This window comes from Leucoraja erinacea, chromosome 11 (assembly GCF_028641065.1).
Source record: "Leucoraja erinacea ecotype New England chromosome 11, Leri_hhj_1, whole genome shotgun sequence".
In the NCBI taxonomy this organism is placed as follows: Eukaryota; Metazoa; Chordata; class Chondrichthyes; order Rajiformes; family Rajidae; genus Leucoraja; species Leucoraja erinaceus.
The window spans coordinates 3,923,893-3,948,250 of NC_073387.1; the positions used below are offsets into that span (position 1 = coordinate 3,923,893).

The window sequence follows — 24,358 nt, forward strand, 5'->3', positions numbered from 1 at the left end:
TTCAGTAGTAAGAACAATCCAGAGATCGGATCTTTAGAGGGAAAACCTTCCCTCTACCACTGAGTTCAGCTGCACTGCTCCAGAAGTCAAATAATTTGGCATTGCAGATAAAATAAATACAGATATCAGCACCCGAGTAATACTACAGGCAATCTGGCTGTGAACCTTTCACTTCATGCTTGCACAAGATTCTGCTATCTCATCACCTTCTGTGCGTCAATGCACTCTTATATAAAGCTGGCCACAGGTTATTTCATCTGGATTAGTGACTCTTGCCTTGATGAATTGGATTAATTCATGGGAACTATAATTTTTGTTATTTTCATAATAAGCAATTGTACTGTGGGTGTATCTAAAGCTGATGGAACACTGAACTTAACCTGTCCATTTTTTAATCTTCCTACATGGTCGTTAACTTAGCCCCCTCGAAATTGGGGCAATTTATACCGACCAAATAACCTACCAACCTGCGCATCTTTGGCATGTGGGCTGAAACTGGAGCACCTGGGAGAACCTCACGTTGTTATGGGGAGAACATGCAAACGTCACACACACAGCTCTGAATATTGACCCTAGGTGTCTAACACGGAGGCAGCAGCATGACCAGCTGGGCCACTGTGCTCCCTCAATAATAAATAAATCATTAAATGTCATCCAATATATGAATGTGTACGCAAGCAAGCAACTTGAGGTGCTTCTATATTATTTCTTCCACATTTGAATTCTATTTTGTGTTCTGATGCAATTATTGTAGTTTGATCTCTTTGTGAGTGACTTGTTCCAAAAAATAGTCCAGTCTTAAATAGATGTTGGATTTACTTTCACCTTTTTCTCTTGCCCTGGCTTTGATCTTAACATTTACTCGTTTTTAATAAAGCTGACATGTTATCTGATGCTAAACACTTCTATGCTCAGCGGTTTATTCTCCTCCTCCCTGGAAGGTCTTGGTGCCCTCTTACTGTAGTTACATAAGTAACTCAAGTCAAGTCAACTTTATCTGTCACATACACATACAAGATGTACAGTGAAATGAAAGTGGCAATGCTTGCGGGATTGTGCAAAACAACAGAACAGAACAGAACCAGTATTTACATTAAAAATAGAAGACACAATAGTATTTACGCCCTGGTGAGATCAGAGTTTACAGTCCTGATGGCTTGTGGGAAGAAAGTCCGTATCATCCTCTCTGTTTTTGCAGCGTGGCAGCGGAGCCGCTTGCCTGACTGTAGCAGCTGGAACAGTCCGTTGCTGGGGTGGTAGGGGTCCTTCATGATCTTGCTGGCTCTGGATCGGCACCTCCTGGTGTATAGGTCCTGCAGGGCAGGGCAGGTGTAGTTCCTGTGTTGCGTTCGGCCGAAAGCACTGCTCTCTGCAGAGCCTTCTTGTCCTGGGCAGAGCTGTTGCCAAACCAGACAGAGATGTTTCCGGTCAGGATACTTCCTACAGCACCAGAGTAGAAGGATTGAAGGATCCTCAGAGAGACTCCGAATTTCCTCAGCTGCCTGAGGTGGTAAAGGCACTAGATAATCAGGACAAAAATAGACGGTTCAGCTTCAACATGACTACTTCAACACTTCACTCTCTTGTTTTCTTAATTCCCCTCTTCTTTTTCCTTCCAATGTGTTTATATTTACTCCATTTTGTTTTTATTTTGTGCTTGCACTTTCTTTCTACACTAAAAAGAAGATAGCCCTCAACAGGGGGGGGGGGGGGGGTTGGACAGGTTGTGCTTTTCCCATCAATGTCCTTAATCTAAGATCTGCTATTCTCACATAGTTAAAGCAGAATAAAATATGTGTTTTAATGGTCATAATGTTATATAGCACAGAATCAGGCATTATGGCCCACCACATCCATGGGGACCTTTTGGCCGATCTACACTAATCCCATTTGCTTGAACTAGCACTGTATTCTTCTACACCTTGACTAAATGCTTCTTAAATTTAGTAATTTTCTCTGATTCCAAATCACCTCCAATGGCTCTGGAAGAAGATTCTGACTCTCTGCTCTGTTTATGCTTCTTATAGTTGTGTATACCTCTACACACTCACCAGCCTGTATAATTAAAGTCCTCAAATTTAAACATCTGGTGAGCGTTCTCTGCACTCTCCGGAAGACAATCACATCCTTCCTCTTGTGTGGCCACCAGAACTGTACAGAATTCTCCAAGTGCGGCCTAATTGTTTGAGATTGCAACCTTAATATTATATACCCTGACCTATGAAGGCAGACGTGTCATCTGTCTTCCTGATGATGTGCTTTGTGTTTTGGAAAACCTTGACTTGAACTCCAAGGTCCCTGTGTTTATTAATATTCACGGGTGTCTTCCCATTTACTGTATCTGTCCTACCCCCTACATGATTTCCAAAAATAAATCACCTCATACTTGCCATCAGTCCACCCACCTTGCCACCTGATCTATATTCTACTGCAGCCTTAAACAACCTTTTCACTATCCACATAGCACCACCAGCTTTTGCAAACACAAACTTACTAATCAAACTTACATTCACATCAAAATGGTTCATATTTATTACAAACTGCAATGGTCCCAGCACCAATTCCTATGATGCACCATTGGTCACAGACTTCTAATCAGAAAAACACCACCCTCTGCCTCATAATCAAGCCAATTTTGAATCTAATAATCCATATTACCTTGATCCTGTGCTTTATCCTTCTGGAGAGAGACACAAAATGTTGGAGTAACTCAGTGGGACAGGCAGCATCACTGTCCCGCTGAGTTATTCCAGCATTTTGTGTCTATCTTTGGTTTGAACCAGCATCTGCAGTTCCTTCATACACATTTTATCCTTATGGACTAGCCTACTGTGTGGTACCTTGTAAAATGTTTTACTACAGTCCATGTAGACAACATCTCCTGCCCTGCCTTTATCGATCCCCTCAGTTACCTCCTCAAAAAGCTCTTTCAAATTAGTGAGATAATGAGACAAGATTTCCCCCTCACCAAACCATGCTGTCTGTCCGTGATCAATCTCCACCTTTCTAAATACACACAAATCCTGTCCCTTACAATTTTTTGCAGTAATGTCATTACCACTGAAGTAAGCTTCACTGGCATGTAATTACTTGGCCTCTCTTTACATCTATAAAAGGCTAGTTAAATTACTTAATTAATATAAACCTATTGCTCTTTCACCTCTCTGCGACTTACTTGCATGTCTATTCCTCTACTTCCTGCTGGAAGGCTTAACACATAACCCCAGCAAAATGATCATCTCTCTCATATTCTTGAGTTTTTTTCCATATGGCCTCGTCAGATGATCCTTCTAGAATATCCTCTCTAGAATATACTCTCTAGAATATACTCTCGAAGGGCCATTTGGCCTCGTCCTGCACCTATTTTCAATGTTTCTACATTCTGGAGTGATGTTCTCCCTACAGGAGTGTGATTCTCCACTCCTCACTGTCAAACAAACAGTTGGTGTTTTGGACTGGACAGAAGTATACAGTCTAGTCTCCCCAGAGTTACTACTTGGACCTCTGCTTCTCCTAAGATCTGTTAATGATATGGACAAGGGGGTGCAGGGATAAATCTGCCAATGGTGCAAAACTCATAGTCATTGTTAGCTGTGAGGAAGTGAATAATAGAACAGGTCGATGAGTAGCAAAGGAAATACAATTTAAAAAAATGTAAAATGGCATACTTCAGTAGGAAGAATGGTGATTGTACAATTTACAGTGCACAATGCTGAAGAGTGTTCAGGAACTTACATGTACTGAGTATTGATGCCTAACTTGTTGAAGATGACCCGAGGCTGTGGAAGTGGTTCGTACATTATTAGGGATCCTGGGTTTTGTAAATGGATGCAAGGATAGCACGAGAGCAAGGAAGTCAAGAGGATCCATCTATAAAACACTTGTTTGGCCACAGTTGGAGTATTGTGTCCTATACTTCAGGAAAGGTGTAAATGCTTTAGAGATGGTGCAGAAGAGATTTGCTGAAATGGTTACAGTGTTGATAGTGACATGAGTGATCTGAAGAAGCTGAAGTTTTCCTTGACACAGAGGAGGTAGTGGATGGAGATACATTCATGGCATTCAAAAGGGAAGTGGGCCAGAAGTTAAAAGGAACGGATTTACAGAATTGTGAAGAGATAGTAGAGATGGGACCAGCCAGACTGCTTTTGCAATGGGTGGAGACACAACAGCCAAAATCATGGGAGGAATAGATCGGGTAGATGCACAGAGTCTCTTGCCCAGAGTAGGTGAATTGAGGACCAGAGGACATAGGTTTAAGGTGAAGGGGAGAAGATTGAATAAGAATCTGAGGAGTAACCTTTTCACACAAAGGGTGGTGGGTGTATGGAACATACTGCCAGAGGACATAGTGAAAGGTGGGACTATCCCAACATTTAAGAAACAGTTAAGACAGGTTCAAGGATAGGACAGGTTTGGAGGGATATGGACCAAAAGCGTGCAGGTGGGACTAGTGTAGCTGGGACATGTTGGCCGGTGTGGGCAAGTGATTCCACGCAGTATGACTCTATGACTAACAGCATTGCAAGTGGGCTGTCAATGTGTGCCTGCTGGTAAACTAATAGAAGTCAAAAAATGAGATGATGGAGATTTCTGCACTGCTTGTGATATGCCTGGTTGGTTTTGCACAGACAGTAACAATTTCAATGACATCACAGATGCTGGGTTGAAAATCTCATGCTGTAAATAAGGCTAATTCCAATCATGAGGCATATATAGCTATAGCTGTAAGCTTTGCTGTTAACATTTTGCAAATTTGATTTTAGTGGTTAAAAAATTGATTGTTGCCATGAGTGCTTTTTCTCCCTCTGTAAGTCAATCTCATTCTTCTGGCCAGTCACCATTTTGATTGATTAATTGATTGGAAATGCCAGCTCGGGTTTTGACAGCTCACAGTGCCTTGAGCCAAGGGTTACTGAGCCACAGGAGCCTTGCTTTCTTAGACTTTTATCTGGCATATCGTGAAACAGCGGCAGGTATAAAGCTGTTGCACTTCACGCAATGCCCTCTCAATAGGACAATATGTTACATTTATGACATCTGCTTGGGGCAATATTGAAGATTTTACTGTGTTTGCGATACTGAGTTTTGCGATAGGCTTTGGAATTTCCCCCATAAACCTCTGTCTGTCTCTCTCTCTTATTTTAAGCCGCTCCTTAAAACCGATGCTTTGGCCAAGCATTTGATCACATGCCCTAATGCTTTCTCGCTGTGTCAGATTTTATTTTGTTGATGCTCCGGTGAAAAGCATCAGGATATTTTCCTATGTTAAAAATGCTATTGCTGAGGGAATCTTTAAAATAAGGATATTCATTGAGTCTTTGCATATTGTGCTCTGCTTCTCAAGGGGGCTGGAAGTGAATAGTGGCTCGACTGCGAACAGAGCAAGATTGCTTTTTTTTTTTAAACACTACTACGTAAGGTGTTGGTAATTGGTTGCAAGGTTCTGCTACTGTACAGCCTCTAACGTGACTGCTCAGATTAATGGGAGCAGGCTTCAGCAAGACTTGCAGACTGCGCGGCTTGCAATGTGAGAAGGGAGATGGCTATAAGTGTCTCGATTATACTGCATTCAAACGACTAGAGTTCTGGAGAAGATTCTTTATTTTTAAAGGTTTTTTTTTTACTTTGTTCACCCGAAGTTAAAACCTTCTGATATATTCATTAAAATATTCTGCCACTGCTACATTTATTTTTTTTTGGATCCTGTAAGGCTTAATATTGACTTGGCAGCGACTAAGGTGCAGTTCTTTTGACACAGGGGTGAGTTTTAGCAGCATTGCTAAAATGTTTTATAGTGCTCTTAGTCAGCATTTTCAGATCTGATGGACAACGGCCAATGATTTAAGTATCCTGGCGCTTTGGGATTTGTACAGCATTGAAAGCGAGATGCAAGGCTCTGTACCCTGGTGTCGGAAGAGGCAAGAATGGTGAACCTGTACGGTCCAAGCCATGAGCTGTGAAGGATTACATCCACCTCTTGCGTGGGGGAGAATAAGTGCTGTCATCCACGTGGACTGAAGAGGTTCTCTTGTATTTTCATTTGGAAGATGAAATGCTTTTCTCGGTACCTGCCTTACATCTTCAGACCGCCCAGTACAATCTTCTCATCCAGCTGCTACACAGAAGGTAGTGTATGAAGGGGCAGGCGGTGGAGGCTGGTGCTCAATGGGAGGTGGAGTTGAGGGTCTCTGCAGGGAGAGCGCAGGTGAAGTCGTGAGAAAAACAATGACCAGTAGAGAGGGCCTTACTGCAGCCCCTTTCTCAATACTTTAAAATGCAATCTGTAATTGTCAGTAATGCATTGCAAGTGATGGGGCCTAAATATCTTTAATCCTGCTAAGCATTACGCTGCAAAGTTGCAAGATCATGTGCCATTTTAATTAGGTGTCACGGCCAGAAAAGCTTATTTTTTCCTTCTATTGTTTCAATAAAGTATTGCAATGACGTGGAGTGACTCTTAAAGCAGTTTAATTAGTTTAGCCAGTTGTAGTGTATTGGAAGCATCCTGCTGCTTGTGTACAATTTGTAGTGGTAAGCTCAACTAATGAATAATAAAAAAGAATGATTGAACAGGTATTAAATATTTATGTTGCAGAAAGCAAGGATGATTTATCGAGCAGTCGGATACTTATTTAGTCATTTCTGTGGCCATTTGCTCCCTCTGATGTTTGAAAGGATTCTTAAGGGGAGCATATTTGGCTGCCACTCATTGTATCTATTTATTTATTTATTTATTTATGTGTTTATTTATTTGTATTTGAGCTGCTTTCAAAATAGCTGGTCATTGTATCTATGCCCTTGACTGTCTGGGTAAGTACCTGCGATGGAGTCCTGGCAAATCTACGCTGTTAAACTTTCTCTTCAGGTTCACTCACTGAATCTGGCTGTAGATTGAAGGGAGAGATTGCACAGAGTGTGAGACTGGAAGACCAATTTTATCGATCTTTGCAAGGCAATGATACATCATGAACAATTCTGATTATCTTGATGTTTTCAGAAATAATTGATTGGAAAGTTTCCCATTGGTCATTGTGGTGCTGGCTATGTCTATTAGCTTCATTGCATGTTAAGCTTTCAAGATGGGTTAGAGAAGTAGGGTAACACTGCACAGAAACAGGCTCTTCAGCTGATTACATCCACATAGGCCATCAAGTACCTATCTATACTAATCCCATATTCCAAAGCTCGGCTTGTAGCCTTCTGTGCTATGGTATTCCAGATATTCCCACAAATACTTTAAATGTTGTTAGAGTATCTGTCTCTATATCTCTTCATCTTATAAAATTATATGACAGAGGGATGCAATGAATAAGGATGACTGCCTGACTTTTAAGGCCTCAATCGCTCATCTGTAGAATACTGATTCCTTCAGGATTGGGAAATGTTTCACTTGTGCATTGTCTCTCTGGGTCATGACTTTTGAAAAGCTACATAATGGGTCAGGCAACATTTCTGGAGAACAAGTCGGCCTCTTAGACCTGAAACGTCACCTATCCATGTTCTCCAGCATGCTTCCTGACCCACTGAGTTACTTCAGCACTTCATGTCCTTTTTCAATCAACTAGCATCTGCAGTTCCTTGTTTCTCCGTAGAATGTTACATGTTAGTACCATTGGTCTGGCGCACTTCAAAAGTACTGAGAATGTGGCACTCTGAAACTTTCCACGACATTGCATGCACGTATGTGTGTGCACAGACAGGCAGTCACGAGCGGACAGACATGGATCGGAACACAGACAGGCATGCACACATATACGGACACAAATGGCCAAGCACACACACACACGGACATGAGAAGCAAGGCAATGAATCAGTGGACAAAAAACAAAGTGCTGGAGAACTGAGTGGGCCAGGCAGCACCTGTAAAGGGACTAGACCCTTCAATCATCAGTCTGAAGAGGGACCTTGATCCGAAACATCCTCCATCCATTTCCCTCCACAGATGTTGCCTGACCCACAGAGTACCTCCTGTACTTTGTTTTTTGCTCAACATTCTAGCATCTCCAACCTCTTGTGTCAACAAATCAGTGGGAATATGTACAGTATTGTCTAAAATGTGATTGAGCATTAGAAGAATGAAAGCTTTTTTGTGTGCAGTGTTCATTTTACTGACATTTGATCTATTGCGAACTGTGAAAAATCTGTGCGAATTATGCGCCTCAAGTATCACTGCAGGATCAGAGTTTATGAACTTGAAGTATTAGAGGTTGATAATGTTGGGCAGTTCATCAATCCCCCTTTTCCTGTTCATATGAAAATTGCTAACCTTCAGCTTTGATTGGCAAAGCCTATTGCACAGCACTTCATTGTCTGCTGAGTTCAATACATAATAATTACGGTGCTCATTTTTGGTTGCTATGAAAGCCATGTCTTAAAGATTAGTGCCGTTGGGTGCCAACAACTCCTCCCCTGTGAGCTGGCTACCCTTGAACATGTCAGTGAGATTCAAAAATGGACTGCAGGCAGATTGGTAAAGCTGTTTTCTTTTTGCCGGCCAAGTTTGAACTCACACTAGAATATTAAGTACTATGGAAACAGTAGCAGGTCATGTAGACTTGCATCCCATTCTTGTGATCACTAATATTGATCAGTCTCTCAACCCAACCTACCTACCTTGGTTCCTGTCCTTCCATGCCTTGTCCAGTATAAACCTCTGAGACCTGGATCCCTGTTACTTCCATCAACTTTAAAAGTGGGGCAAAATTGCTTTGTAAGTTGGGTCTTGGCTGAACCACAAAATAGTGAAGGTGTATTATCGCTGAGCTGTGGCTGTGGGAATGGAAAGAAATAAGACTCCCAAGGTGCTTTGTCACATGACATTTTATACTCCCACCATTGAAATAATTGCCTTTTTCCTTCCTTCCAGATTGGATAACCTCACTCTAACAAATTCTTGCCCACTTATTTAACCCTATCTATATCTCTTTACTTTGTGTCTTGCTCAAAACATGTTAACTCACCTGGCCTTGCTTTACCTGCAAATTAGGCTCCAGTGGACTGGGTTCTTCATCCATATCATTAATATAATCTGTATATAAAAAGACTATGCATTCACCCAACCAAGTCCACTCATGCTTTTATAAACCTCTATAAGATCACCCCTTTGGCCTCCTGCACTTGAAGGAATAAGGTCCACATCTGCCCATCCTCTTCCTATGTCTAAGGCCCTCAGGTCCTGACACCATCCTTGGAATTCTTCTCTGCGCTCTATCCAGCATAATGGCATATTTCCCATAGCTGGGTGACCAAAGCTGAACCCAATTCGTCAACTGCAACATAACATTGCAACTTAGTGTATGCGCTCGATTCCTTGACTGAAGAAAGCAATTGTGCCAACTGCGCTCTTCACTAACCTGCATTTTTCATCGACCGATGACGCCACTTAGAAAGAACTATGTACTTGTACTCTTAGATCCATCTGCTCTATAACATTCCCAGGGCCCCTACTGTTTACTGTGAATTACTTGCCCTGGTTTAGCTTCCCAAAATACAGTCTCTCATAGATACATTTCCACCGGGTGGAGCTTTGATGGCAGCCTCGCGTACAGTCGGTCTGCTCTTTTTGACTTTTTTTTGTTATTTTTAATGTCTTTTAAAAGTTTGTGTTAATGTTGGGGGAGTGGGTCGGGAAAACTTTTTTACTATCTGTTACCTTGCCGAAGATGTGATTGTTTTCCGGATTGTATCCCCGGTCGCTCTGCATCCTAACATCATGGAGCTGGAGGCCTTGCTCGGGACTGACTTTGAGCCCCACCGCGGGGACGTGGACTTACCATCAGAGCCGATTCTTTGCCTGGGATCAACGCTCCAACCACGGCCTGTGGACTTTAACATCAAGGAGCTCGCAGTCTCGGGTTGAGACCGACGTCGGGAAGCTCCAAAAGTCGCACAACGTTCAACTAGCCCCGACCCGGGATAGATCGCCCGGCGCGGGGGAGCTGTGATCCCCCTCCCCCCGATGCAGGAGCTTGATCGCCCCGATGAGGGAGGCCCGCCGCCGGCTACGGGAATAAAATCGTCCCGTCAACGGAAGGTTAGAGGCCCCTGACCGCTGGAGGACAAAGAAGTGAGAGATTGAACTTTTTTTCACCTTTCATCACAGTGAGGAATGCGGAGGATTCACTGTGGTGGATGTTCATGTTAAAATGTATTTTGTGTGTTCTGTTGCTTTTTATTGGTATGACTATGACAAATGAAATTCCTTGTATGTTGCAAAATATACTTGACTAATAAAATATGATTATGATTATTATTATTATGATTATGAGTCATTGTCAAACAGTAGGGAAACAGGCTCTTTGGCCCAAGATGCCCTATTTAAGCCATTCCCATTTGTCCGCATTTTGGCCCATACCCCACTATATCTTTCACATCCATGTACTTGTCCAAATATTGTTTCTATGCTGCTACCGCACCTGGGTCAACAGCCTCCTCTGGCAGCTCATTCCATAAATCCACCAACCACTATATTTAAAAAGTTGTCCCACGGGTTCATATTTAATTATTTTACCTTAAACCTGTGTCATCTGGTTCTTGATTCCTCTACCCTAAAGTAAAAGACCAAGCATTCACCTCAGGACTTTATACACCTCGATAAGATTACCCCTTATGTTCCATGGAATAAAGTCCTAAATTGCCCAATCTCTCCCTACAGCTCAGACCCTCGAGTCCTGGCTATATCCTCGTATCCTCTCTTTCCCGCTTAATGGCATTCTTCCTATTGCACAGTTTAGAGATACAGCACGGAAACAGGCCCTTCTGCCCACCGGGTCCGCGCCGACCAGTGACCCCCGCACATTAACACTATCCTACACACACTAGGGACAATTTTTTACATTTACCAAGCCAATTAACCTACACACCTGTACGTCTTTGGAGAGTGGGAGGAAACCGAAGATCTCGGAGAAAACTCACGCGGTCACAGGGCGAACGTACATACCTCGTACAGACAGCACCCGTCGGGATCGATCACGGGTCTCCGGCGCTGCAAGCGCTGTAAGGCAGCAACTCTACTGCTGTGCCACCATGACGCCCTGTGCCACCGAGTGATGAAAACTGAACACAATACTCCAAATGCAACCTCACCGACGACTTGTAAAGCTGTAACATAACATCCCAACTTAGACTGTTGAAGGCCGATGTACCAAAAGTCTTCTTTACCACCCTACCTACCTGTGATACCACTTTCTGGGAGCTGTGCATCTGTAATCTTAGATTCCTCTGCTCCACAACACACACTGGGGCCTATCATACTTATCTGAATTGAACTCCATTAGGATCGCTCAGCCCACTCGCCCAGGTGATCAATGTTCCGCTGTTAATTCTTGATAACAGTCTTCATTATACATAGAACATAGAACAGGACAACACAGGAATGGCCCCATTCAGCCCACAATGTTTGTGCCGAACATGATGCCTAGCTGAACTGATCACCTCTGCCTGCAAGTGATCCATTCCCTGCAAATCCATGTGCCTATACAAAAGCTTCTTGAACACCACTATGATATCTGCCTCCACCAGTACTCCTGGCAAAGTGTTCCAGGCCCCCACCGGCCTCTGTGTAAGAAAATGTCCAGTACATCTCCATTATATATTCCCCCACTGGGAAAATGGTTCTGACTGTACGTATGTATCCACTATACTTCTTATTTTGGTGTCATCTGCAAATTTACTAATCATGCCTTGTACCTTCTCATCCAAATTGTTGATATAGATGAGGAGCAAAGATGGGGCCAGCAACGATCCCTCAGGCACACCATTAATCACCGGCATCCCATAGGAAAAACAACCTTCCATCATACCTCCACTTCCTAGTATTAAACCAATTCTCTATCTCATTAACTAACTCTCCTTGGATACCATGCAATCTAACCTTCCAGAACAGCCTCTCATGTGAAAACCTTTCAAAAGCTTTGCTGAAGTCAATATGAACAACCGCTTAGGCCCTGCCTTCATCAACCTTCTTGGTTATTTCTCCAAAACACCCAGACATATTTGTGAGACATGATCTCCCCAGTCTTTCCAAATGCATGTTATATCTTATCCTTGAGAATTCTCTCGTGATTTTCCTTCCACACATGTTAGGCTTGTTAGGTCTACAATTGCCAAGTTTCTCTCTTTGTGGTCCTTCTTTAATAGGGGCACTGGATTAGCCAGCCACCAGTCTTTCGATACCTCATCAATGTTCAATGATGATTAAGGTAATTTATCTACCTTTATACGTTTGAGAACATCCACCTCCTCCTTGAATGTACTGTTCTCAAGATATTATCATAATGTTCTCAAGTTTCCTAGTCTTCATATCTTTTTCGGTAGTAAAAACGGAGAACTATTCATTGAGGACATTGCCCATCTGCTGCAGCTCCAAACATAGATGACCACATTGGGTTCTGAGGAGCCCTATTCACTCTGTAGTTACCCATTACACCTTAATATACTTAGTATAACCTCTTTGGGTTCTTCTTAATCTTTTCTGCCAGAACTAGTTCATGCCCCCTTTTTGCCCTCCTGATATACTTCCTATGTTTGCTCCTCAATCCTCTATCTCAGTTTGTGGAAAATAGGGCTGTGAGGAAGTCAGATGTAAAAGAGCGCAGATTGCCTGGAAGTTTGTGGGACTGTGGAAGATTACAGTGTAACACGGGAATAGACGAGCTGTAATGGGGAAAACAATACGTAAAATAGAACCGATAACCAAATAACCTTTAATTTGCTACTTTTTAATTCAATTCAATTCAACTTTAATGTAATCGCACAAATACAAGTATGAGTACAACGAAATGCAGTTTTGCGTCAGTCCGTAGTAGTTGTACATAAAGAAAAAAAAAATAGAAAGAGAGACGATAAAGAATAATCAAGAAATACAGAATAATTAAACAATGGGGACGGAGGGACCAGAGAAATCTATTGGTGGGACTCCGAGTTCAGCAATGTGATTGTGTTGTTGTAGAAGCTGTTCCTCATCCTACTAGTACGTGACCTGAGGCTCCTGTACCGCCTCCCTGATGGGAGGAGGGCAAACAGTCCATGGTTGGGGTTTGAGGGGTCTTTGATGATCTTTCCAGCCCGTCTCAGACACCGTTTTCGGTGGAGGGCATCCATGGCAGGGAGCGGGGCACCGATGATGTGCTGCGCGGTTTTCACCACCCGTTGTAGTGCCTTCCTGTCCGCAGCAGTGCAGCTGCTGTACCATACCGTGAAGCAGGTGGTCAGGATACTCTCTATGGTACAGCGGTAAAAGTTGGTCAGGATCCGGGGGGACAGGTGGGCTTTCTTGAGCCTCAGGAAGTAAAGGCGCTGCTGTGCCTTTTTGATCAGCTTGGAGGTGTTGAGGGACCAGGACAAATCCTCCGACATATGTACTCTGAGGAATTTATAGCTGGAGATGCACTCCACCTCAGTCACGTTTATATGGATGGGGGTATGACTGCCTCCTCTGGTCTGCCTGAAGTCAACAATAATCTCCTTCATCTTCTTGGAGTTGAGGACGAGGTTATTGTTGGCACACCAGTCTGTCAGGTGCTGGATCTCCTCCCTGTAGGCTGACTCATCGTTGTCGCTGATCAGTCCTACTACCGTGGTATCGTCAGCAAACTTAATAATGGCGTTGGATCCGTACTTTGGGATGCAGTCGTGGGTGAAGAGGGAGTAGAGGAGAGGGCTGAGCACACAGCCCTGTGGCACTCCGATGTTCAGTGTTATAGTGGAGGAGGTGAGGTTATTGACCCTAACAGACTGTGGTCTGTTAGTGAGGAAGTCCAGTGTCCAGTTGCAGAGGGAGGTGGAGATGCCAAGTCCACTGAGTTTGGTGATCAAGCTGGCGGGGATGACAGTGTTAAAGGCAGAGCTGAAATCAATGAACAGCAACCTGATGTAGGTGTTATTGCTGTCCAGGTGGGTCAGGGCAGAGTGTAGGGCCGCCGATATGGCGTCCTCTGTAGACCTGTTGGTCCGGTAGGCAAACTGATGGGGGTCCAGTGTGGGGGGGAGGCAGGCTTTGAGGTGAGCCAAGATCAGCCGCTCAAAGCACTTTGCGATGACAGGGGTGAGTGCCACTGGGCAGAAATCGTTGAGACTCCCTGTAGCTGACTGTTTGGGCACTGGCACGATGGTTGATGTCTTGAGGCAAGTGGGGACAACACCCTGGGCCAATCTCGGTAAATTAAGTTTCTCGTCCACAACAAAGTTTTATAAATGATTATTTGGTCATATCATTTAATTTATTAGTCCTATAATTCCTGCCCAATTGATTATTATTACATCTTTGATGTGGGCCAATTGTCTAACTTCAACTGCGTACTCACTAGTCTCTAATGCTGAATTGAATGCAGCGATACATGTGACATCTGCAAGGAATTGTGATTTTTTCCCCCCTTGTTTTCCTCCAAAAACACCCGTACACCAAAATAGTTGAATGTTCAATATCTTTATTCTTTTTTCTCAAATGTAGCTGCAACTCAAAGACAACTTGTTCCATTCCTTCTGTCACCTATTCCTTTTCACCAGAGATGCTGCCTGTCCCGCTGAGTTACCCCAGCGTTTTGTGCCCAGCTTTGGTGTAAACCAGTAACTGCAGTCTGAAGAAGGGGCTCGACCTGAAAAGTCACCCATTCCTTCTATCCAGAGATGCTGCCTGTCCCGCTGTTACTCCAGCATTTTGTGTTTATCTGCATCCTACACATTGTTCCACATCCCTGCTGGTTTCTTTGTTGACAATTGAAAAATGTTTGAATAATTAAAGGCAGGAAATGATAAACTTCAAGTAAAGCTAATTTGACATCTAAAGGGATCATAAGTAAGACGGATGGAGAAATGGGGAAGGGATGATCAGCTTCTGATTACACAAAAGTCCGAGAGCTGCTTAAGGTCCATTCCCCAAACTCACCCCTCTTCTCCATCCAGGTGTGCCAGACTCTATTCCTTTTAAAGCTGTCTAAGCTATGGAATGATTCTTTCCCATAGCATCCTGTTCTTAATTCTGCTCTAAATTCAAGTTCAGATTTCTTTATAGTCATATACACCAGGATGTGATGAAATTCCTTGTTCAGCTGAGTATCACAGAGTAATGAATAAATACACCATTAAATACAACAACAAGTGCAAAACATCAGATTGGTGCAAGTTTGTGGTGCAATCTGATTGAAGCACAATAATGGAATAACCAATTGTGATGGTGCTCATGGGTTCTGGGATCTCTCTCTTCCCACGCCTCCAGATTCCTCATTCAGTGACTTTGGGATCTTCCTGATTATATGGACACTTTAGTTGTTTTAAAATCCGCATTGGTGGCAGATTTTGGGCCTATTACGCTGTTCAATCAATCTAATTGAATTTGGATACATATCTTTAGAATTTGTTTGGGCCAAATAACCATAAATCCCGTCCAGAATGCAAATATAAATCCCAATTTTGTTAAGCCTGGAATTGGGATTGATTTTCCATAGTTAGTTTGTGTTATGGTACAACATTTGGATGAAGAAATAATTCTATTTTTATTGGAAGATTTTATCATGGTGCAGCTATAAGATTTGCTTGCGGTAAGACCTCCCTCATCTCAACTCATCATCCGACATGATGCATTATTTGGTTCTTCTATACCCTTTACATTACTGTGATCGATGCTGCGGGACGTCATCTGATATCTTTAAAACATTTTCAGCATGACAGGGTATTCTACAGACGTCATAGTAATTTCTGTCATCCTCAATGTCTCATTTAAACTTCCACGTGGATGTATCTTGCTGAAGCCATTTGGTTGTACCATGGCACACATGCTCAAAGCTCAGTGAGCTACATCAGAATGCTTGTTTGGGGTGTATGGCTGTTGAACAAACAAGGGGGCTTTGAAACTAGTTCCAAGCATAATGCTGAGGCCCTGCCCCAGAAGAACCTGATGGCCTTGGACAGGGGACCAAGGTGAGATCATAGCTTCACTCTTGTCAAAGATGGGAGACTTTTTTCATGGCATGATCATTGGAGAGATTTTGCAACTGCACTAAACCCTTGTTATAACGTACCATGAAGTGGGGGGGTGGGGGTTGGGGGGGGGGGGGGGGGGGGGGGGGTAACTCGGCAGGTCAGGCAGGTCAGGTTACCTGGAGTAACTCGGCAGGTCAGGCAGCATCTCTGGAGAACATGGATAGGAGATGTCCGGGCCCTTCTTCAGACTGCTTTAGTCTTCAGAGTTTGTGTCATTTCACTTTAAAACCAGGCGCTGATGCTGCTGGTCTGCTCCACTGAACCCTTTTCACTGGTTGATGCTGTTATTGTTAAGCTCACGTAGTAGCTCCCGTTGGGATGCATTTCCTTCAGGCCGCCACTACTGACAGGTCACGATCAGTCACTGTGGGGCTCCCTCCCCTCTCACCCGTCACTGTCACTCCACTGCCACCTCCTCCTTCTTCTCTTCACCCCCCCCCCCCCACCACTATCGCTCATATCTTCCAAGGTGGAGTTTGTCACTGACTCCAGGGAAAGAGGGGAAGTAGGCGGCAGTTTAGGGGGGGGGGGGGGGGGGGGGGAGGCGGAGGGGACAGAGCAACAGGGGGAATTGCGGCAGTGTGGAGGAGTGGGGGGTGGTAAAGTGAGTGGACAATGCAAAGGTAAACATGAAGAAGCCACAGCTGGTGAGAGGGGAGGGAGCCCCAAGGTGCCCGAGCATGCCCTGCCGATGGCAGCAGCCTGAAGAAAGCAATACAGGGGCTACAGGGTGAGCCCCAACTAGTCTCGTGAACGGGACCGTGCAGTGGTTGAACAAGGGGTCGCTGGTGCACCTTGCAAACATAGGTGACGCCGGCAGGTCCGAACGCTATAACCGAAATCCATTACAATTGGTTCTGTTAATACAAAGGGTTGACTGTATTAACATTATGTTAGATATTATATAGTGACACATTAAAATACAAAATTACTTAAAACATTGGAGTAAAGAAAAATAGAACAATAACTTTCCTCCTGATCTCCAGATCAAATTCCTCATTCCAATGAGCAGGGATTGATCTCATCCATCTCTGAGGTATAGGGTGCACCATGTCCAGCTTCCCCGGCATGACTCCACTGTTGGCCCCACAGTCAGCATGACCAGGGCTAACAGTAGGTTGGCCTAAGACCAGTTACCTGGGATTGCCAATGGCTGAGGTGTGCCCTTTGGAATTGCCACAGCACAATTCAGTCTGTAGTTCTGGGGAAAATGTACCCTTTATAATTCACGGAGCTGTGGTACAACCACTAGTATCCATTGGCATTCTATTAAGGGTTTGGATGAACTGTAACAACCACAGCTGATCCAAACCCTTAATGGGTGCCTGAGAGACACAAAGTGCAGGAGTTTAGCGAGTTAGGCAGCATCTCTGGAGAAAAAGGATGGGTGACCTTTTTGTGTCGGGATCTGAAGAAGGATCCTTAGTCACCTTGTGTCCAGCACCTGCAGTTCTTTGTTTCTGCATCTTGATTTGGATGTGTTGCCATAAATGTTATAAATGAACGAAGCTTGTTTACCATGTTACATGATGATCTGCTGTCTTTCCCTTTATAAATAAACTGTTCCTCTTTAATTCGACTGTCAGATTTTGAAAGCAGGTGTAATAATTTCCAGCCAGTCAATCAGTCATGACCAACTCATGCTGAAAACTAATTTGAGAATCTGATTCAGAATATGTTTTGGGGGAATATATTTTGACGGCGATAACAAAAATGACTATACCCTAAATTTAGCCAATGTAGCCGATTATTGAGGGATCTTTAGTTATTGCCAGGATTGAGTGAGAGGATTCTGTTTTGGTGGGTACGTTGGGCTTGGCTCTTTGGTACCACTGTTGGGAAGGTTGTGGGTTAAATGTCCTCTCGAGATGTACGCACATAAGCTAAGCAGCGGACCACTGAGGAAGTGATTTTCTATTGAAAATGTATCTTACAACTGAGGCATTAGCCAGAAGGCTCACCTGTTCCCTTAAGAGGATATAAGACTTCCCTTGTCACTCTTCAATGGAAAACATGTTGTTTTCCATAGTTTCTTCCATTAATTCAGTTTGACAGAACATTGCTGGGTGCATGAGACATTTTGCTTTATGTTAGTTACAGGTTTGTTTCTGGCCAAAATTGGCTTCTTTTAATTGGACATGGCTCTTTTAAGAAAGAACCTTTCTCCTCAGTTGATGGAAATCATGCCGGTGGTTGTGAACCAGGTTTCTTTGTTCATTCATGGGATGAGAGCACCACTTGCCAGGCTGCGGTTATTGTTAATCTTCGATTGCCCTTTGGTATGCTGCTGCCTTGTCCTGTGTGTGGTTTGTGTTCCTGCAATGTTGCTGTGAGTTTCACCCAACAATGTTGATGCAATGTAGTCAGAAAGAGCAATGAGTTGGAGATGTTGCATGGGAAGATCACCTTGTTACCCATAGTCTGACAAGATGCTAGAGGCTTCAGTAGTTACACTGTAGTCAGAGTATGTCCAGGGTAGAGGGAGCGAATATTTAGGGTAATGAATGGAGTTCTAATTAAGCAGATTGCTTTGTTCTGTATTGAATTGTGCTTGAATGGTGTTGAACTTGCACACATTCAGGCAAGTGGAAAGCATTCCATCTCAAATAGAAAGCACACATGATTTGTGCCGTGTAGATGGTGGAAAGACTTCAAGGTGTCACCCTGCCTCTGACTTGCTCTCAACTGCTGTCAGTTAAATTATATTCTGCTCAGTGGTAACTCTTGGGATTTTGATGGTGTGAAATTCAACATTGTTGATACCATTGAATGTCAGTGGTAGATAGATAGACTCGTTCTTATCATAACGGCCACTTGTGCAGCATGAGTGTTACTTGCCACTTATTAGCTTAAGCTACAATGTCGTCTAGGTCTTACAGCATGTGTTCATGTGCTACTTTATTGCCTGGAGAAATGTAAATGGAACAGAATACTGTGCAAAACACCTTCTTCTGAATGGCGATAAAATCAATGATAGAGGAGAAATGGTTGTGCATCAGGCACTTCCCAGAGGATCACTTATCATATGCCTAAAATGATCAACAACTTCACTCCTCCTTTATATTACATGTGAATTCAGCCATTTGAGAGTTTTTCTTTTGATGGCTGATGACTTCTGTTTTACCAGGGCTCTTTGGTCAAATGTTGCCTTTGACATAACATGTAGGTACCCCCTATCTGCCGAAAGTTACAATGAGATCTGGAACCAAATTATTATTTTGCATGTTCAAGGATGTTGTCTAGCATTCGTTGGCTTTGAAGAATGGATTTCAATGTGTTTCAATGGGCAATTAAGAGTCAATGATATTATTGTGAGTCTGGTTGAATGCAGAATGGGTAGGGGTAGAAACCCCAAATGGTTCTGCCTGATAGAACGGTCAAAATTCTTCCACCACTTTGATGATTTGATTTGATGATATTTGAGTACCGCACCATCTACAGCATGACCCTCATCAAAAAACACTCGCAAATGGCCCCTCATCCCCACTATCAATATTCCGTTCATCCACCATCAACCCACAACAGCTGTATTGCGTGCCCTCCATCCACATAGATTTGCTGCAACAACCCTCGAGACTTCTCTCAATCCTCTGATCTCTGCCAACATCTTGCCTTTGAAGTATATCTCCATCCCTTTATCCACTGTTGATCAAACTGCTGAGCTAGTTACCCAACAGCGCTGTGGAAGCAGCACCACAAGGACTGCAGTGATTCTGTAAGCATCTCCACACCATCCTAGCAATGCTCATATCTCGCTACTACTGTCAGGAAGAAGGTACAGGAGCTTGAGAACCTTTATTTCCTGGTCCAAAAACAGCTTTTTCTTATCAACCATCACCCTTTTGAACGACCCTCACAACCATAACTAAAACCCATATTACGTGGGGAACAGCGTCTCGACCCGAAACGTCAGCCATTCCTTCTATCCAGAGATGCTGCCTGTCCCGCTGAGTTACTCCAGCATTTTGTATCTATCTTTGACCTATAGTCAATGCAGCCTCTTAGTATTGTTTAAACAGCTCTTGGTCTTGATCCATTTTGATAAGTTTGCACTACACTCCCTCCGGAATAAGAGATGTGTTTCATGAGCTTGACTCACAAATCCTGATCTTGTCACCATGCAAAGCTAAAACGCAGTCTTGGATGACTGGTGCTCAGGTACGGATTATTGAGCCAGGCATGTTCTGAATTTATTTCTGTGCTGGTCCAGGTTTTCCAGGGCTTCTGTCCACAGACTCACAATGTCTGTCCTTGCCTTCAATGATCCTTTGGCAGCAGTTGCCATCACTTAGAGGAACCAGATTAACTGAGAATACTTGACAGCTAATTAAGCCAATCCTGCAGGTTTATCTGTCTTTTGAAACTATCAAGGAGTAAATGTTTTTCACTGCTCCACACACAAAATAACAAAAGTTACCACAAGAAGATGTAGGTTGCTTGATCTGATCTTTCTTGCCAAAAGCTGGTGCTGTCTCACAGAATGGATGTAATTGCAGGTTCATCAGTTGGGTCCCCCAACATAAACACAGACGAATGGGAACCACAGGCTGCTGGTGTCCTTTCCATGTGAAGACCAGCAATGTAGCAGAGATTGTAAAAACCTGGCAAACCCGTATCACTATGCACTTGTGTGTTTTCATCTTTGTGTTTCGAGAGCTACATTGCTTCCATAATTTGGTCATTAATTTTGATGGATTGGATTAAGGGGCATTTGGTTTCCATCAAACACTGTGCACTTCAGACAATTTTAAAGTCACTGGAAATGAAACATGATTAAGACATATAACAGGTGCACAAATTAACAGTGCTCCCCATACAACTGTTGATCATAGTCAAATGTTTGGTTACAGATTTCTCTTCCGTCAGCTAAAGTGTGAAGTGCAAGCCTCATTTTACATTCAACGTTGTCACCTGCACTTTGCAGTCTACAGGTACTGATGCACTACTATGGGAAGAACCTGAATGTATGAAGGAACTGCAGATGCTGATTCACATCAAAGATAGACATAAAATGCTGGAGTAACTCAGCGGGACAGGCAGCAGAGAAGGAATGGGAGACGTTTCGAGTCGTGAAGAAGAAGAAGGGTCTCGACCTGAAACGTCACCCATTCCTTCTCTGCAGAGATGCTACCCATCCTGCTGAGTTATTCCAGCATTTTGTGTCTATCTTTGAATTAAGAAGCCGGCAGTTTTATACGTCCAGTCCTGCAGGATGTTTAAACACCACCTGTCTCCGCTGGCACAGTTAGTGTGCCACCATTGATCAGGTCTCAATGATCCCGCTCCAGTTGAGATAACTAAAACTTGGCATAGTTCTCTCAGGTGCATGAAAATTGACTTAAAAACGCCGAGCAAGGAGCAGTTCTTCACATCCACTCTTAAAAACTACTTTGTACGTGGTCTGAAGGAGTGTCCAAGCAAAGTGTACAGTTAAGTGTTCCACAACCTTTTGTGGGAGAGGACAGAACAACGATGCCTTATGTTTGTGAGTTATCAGTCTGAAGGCAGAGGTTCTGAACTTCCTGAGAAGTCCTTGTCACTGTCACTTAAACTGCACTCCCCCAACTGCAGCACAACTCCTGGCAGTTTTCCAATCTTCAGAGTTTTGCCGGCTGTCAAATGTGGTCTTGTCATTTACTATAGGAAGGTCAGGAGGTAGTTTTGAGAACCAGGTTAATGCTGCAGGGGAGTAACGGTATGGGAGAGGAATGCATGGGCACCTCGCTGCTCTACCAGATGTTGGGACAGAAGCTTCCCACTGACCAGATGTGTATCATGGCTATAACTTATGCTTCATGATTAAATTTGATATTACACTCATTCATGGTGATTTAATTCTAAAACTTATTTCTATTTGTAACAATTACCCATCTTGAGATTAACAAAAAAAAGCACCAACACCATTTTGAAGAGGCAACTTTGTGCAGACCGATGTAAACTAATTGCTGCATTATAAATCAATTTTGGACATTTTAAATTATTTAGTAGAATTTCTTAACAGGAATTTTTGTTTAAGGTTTAATTCTTATAACCAGCACAAAGCACCTAAGCTGAATGGTGTGGTTTTGCATTGTGCATTTTATGCTTCTAGTGATAAGATTTATTTTTGATTAATTGTATTATGGAGTTGGGATTATTTGCGTCAAGTTTCATGCTTTCTGCAGCTGTTGAATGTCACACCGTACAATACAGTACAGAGCTGTACTGCAATGGATAGAGCACCTATGGCATATTCCATGCTGACCAAGTTGACATATTGGGTTGGTCCCATTTGCTTAATTTGGCCTGTAGCCTTCAGAACCGGTTAGGAAAAGGGGAGATGCAACGAGACCTGGGTGTCATGGTACACCAGTCATTAAAAGTAGGCATGCAGGTGCAGCAGGCAGTGAAGAAAGCGAATGGTATGTTAGTATTCATAGCAAAAGGATTTGAGTATAGGAGCAGGGAGGTTCTACTGCAGTTGTACAGGGTCTTGGTGAGACCACACCTGGAGTATTGCGTACAGTTTTGGTCTCCTAATCTGAGGAAAGACATTCTTGTCATAGAGGGAGTACAGAGAAGGTTCACCTGACTGATTCCTGGGATGTCAGGACTTTCATATGAAGAAAGACTGGATAGACTCGGCTTGTACTCGCTAGAATTTTGAAGATTGAGGGGGGATCTTATAGAACCTTACAAAATTCTTAAAGGGTTGGACAGGCTAGATGCAGGAAGATTGTTCCCGATGTTGGGGAAGTTCAGAACAGTTTAAGGATAAGGGGGAAATCTTTTAGGACCGAGATGAGAAAAACATTTTTCACACAGAGAGTGGTGAATCTGTGGAATTCTCTGCCACAGAAGGTAGTTGAGGCCAGTTCATTGGCTATATTTAAGAGGGAGTTAGATGTGGCCCTTGTGGCTAAATGGATCAGGGGGTATGGAGAGAAGGCAGGTACAGGATACTGAGTTGGATGATCAGCCATAATCATATTGAATGGCGGTGCAGGCTCGAAGGGCCAAATGGCCTACTCCTGCACCTATTTTCTATGTTTCTATGTTTCTAACACTTCCTATCCATATGGATAGGAAGAGTTCAGAAGGCTACATGCCAAAATAAATGTTGTAATAGTATCTACTTCTAAAGTTTCCTCATTCCAGAGCATTCCGGATATGAACTATCCTCTGAATTAAAAACACCCTTTTACACTGAACCTAACTCAACCTGTGCAAAAAACAAAGTGCTGAAGGAACTCAGCGAGTCAGGCAGCATGCGTGCAGAGAAGACACGTGAGGTTTCGGGTTGTAACCCTTCTTCAGATTGCTCAAGATTACTGCATCTGCAGCCTCTTGTATCTACACTCATCCCATTTTATTCACCGAATGTTCCCCTCAACTTCCCTCAGATTCTTCCACTTGCCTGCACTGTGGAAGCAGTTTACAGTGGTCAATTGACTTTCCAGCCTGCATGTCTTAGGGATGTGAGAGGAAACCCGCATTAGTCATGCAGGATATGCAAACTCCACATAGACAGCAATGGAGGTGAGGATTGAACCTGGGTCATTGGTGGCAGCTCTACCAGCTGCACTACTGTGCAAGCCAACTGCTAGACTGAGGAGATTAAGTTTGTATGGCCTTTGAATCCTTTTACCTTTGTTTATTCATGGCATCAGAGCTAGAATGATCTTCTGGCCCTGAGAACATGGTGGGTTTAATTGTAAAATGCCCTTGAAGAGGCAGCTTAAGTTATCACATATTGGGTCGAATATCTCATACAGATTCATGCATTTTTATAATCAATCAATCAACCTGAATCAATCAATCAGTCTGAAGAAGGTTTTCGGCCCGAAACCTCGCCTATTTCCTTCGCTCCATAGATGCTGCTGCACCCGCTGTTTTCTCCAGCATTTTTGTGTACCTTCGATCTTCCAGCATCTGCAGTTCCTTCTTGAACACAATCAATCAACCTTTATCGTCATCTTGCAAAGCAGCAGTCGTACAGTGCAAAATGAGAAGACGTTTCCCAGGGAATACCGGAGCATCACACATAAAACTTAAAACATTTCACACATAAATAAAAACAATCCAGTCCCTGATAAAAACAGTAGGAATAGTAAAAAAAATTGCAGGTAAAAAACAACAACATTAAAATACAAGTAAAAACAGTCATAAATTGTCCAGGGCAGCTGATTCAAGTGGCCAGTGCCAGAGTTTGTTATTAGAGTGTCAGTGCAAAAAACAAAAAAAGGTCCATGTCCAGCAGATATTCCAGCTTCATAAAATTTCCACTACAGCCTCACCACCAATTTTCCACCACCATTGATTCTAGAGCCTTGCCATATTCTACATTTTGCCAGACCAACAGAGGTCACGTAATAATACAACAATATACCACCGACCC

The 24,358-nt window shown here is 43.3% G+C and overlaps 1 protein-coding gene across 3 annotated transcripts in view; it reads left to right on the forward strand.

Annotated features, from left to right (window-relative positions):
* The window catches only part of LOC129701422 (serine/threonine-protein phosphatase 2A 55 kDa regulatory subunit B beta isoform), a 565,371-nt gene that overhangs the window by 61,758 nt on the left and 479,255 nt on the right, over positions 1-24,358 (forward strand). The window contains exon 1 of one of the 3 annotated variants that reach the window (XM_055642586.1): positions 3,974-6,129. The exons of the other annotated variants lie outside the window; for them this stretch is intronic. Coding sequence (XP_055498561.1) covers positions 6,051-6,129 — 79 coding nt within the window. The 5' untranslated portion in view covers positions 3,974-6,050. Of the gene's footprint in view, positions 1-3,973; positions 6,130-24,358 lie in introns of those variants that run through there. 3 annotated transcript variants of the gene reach the window in all.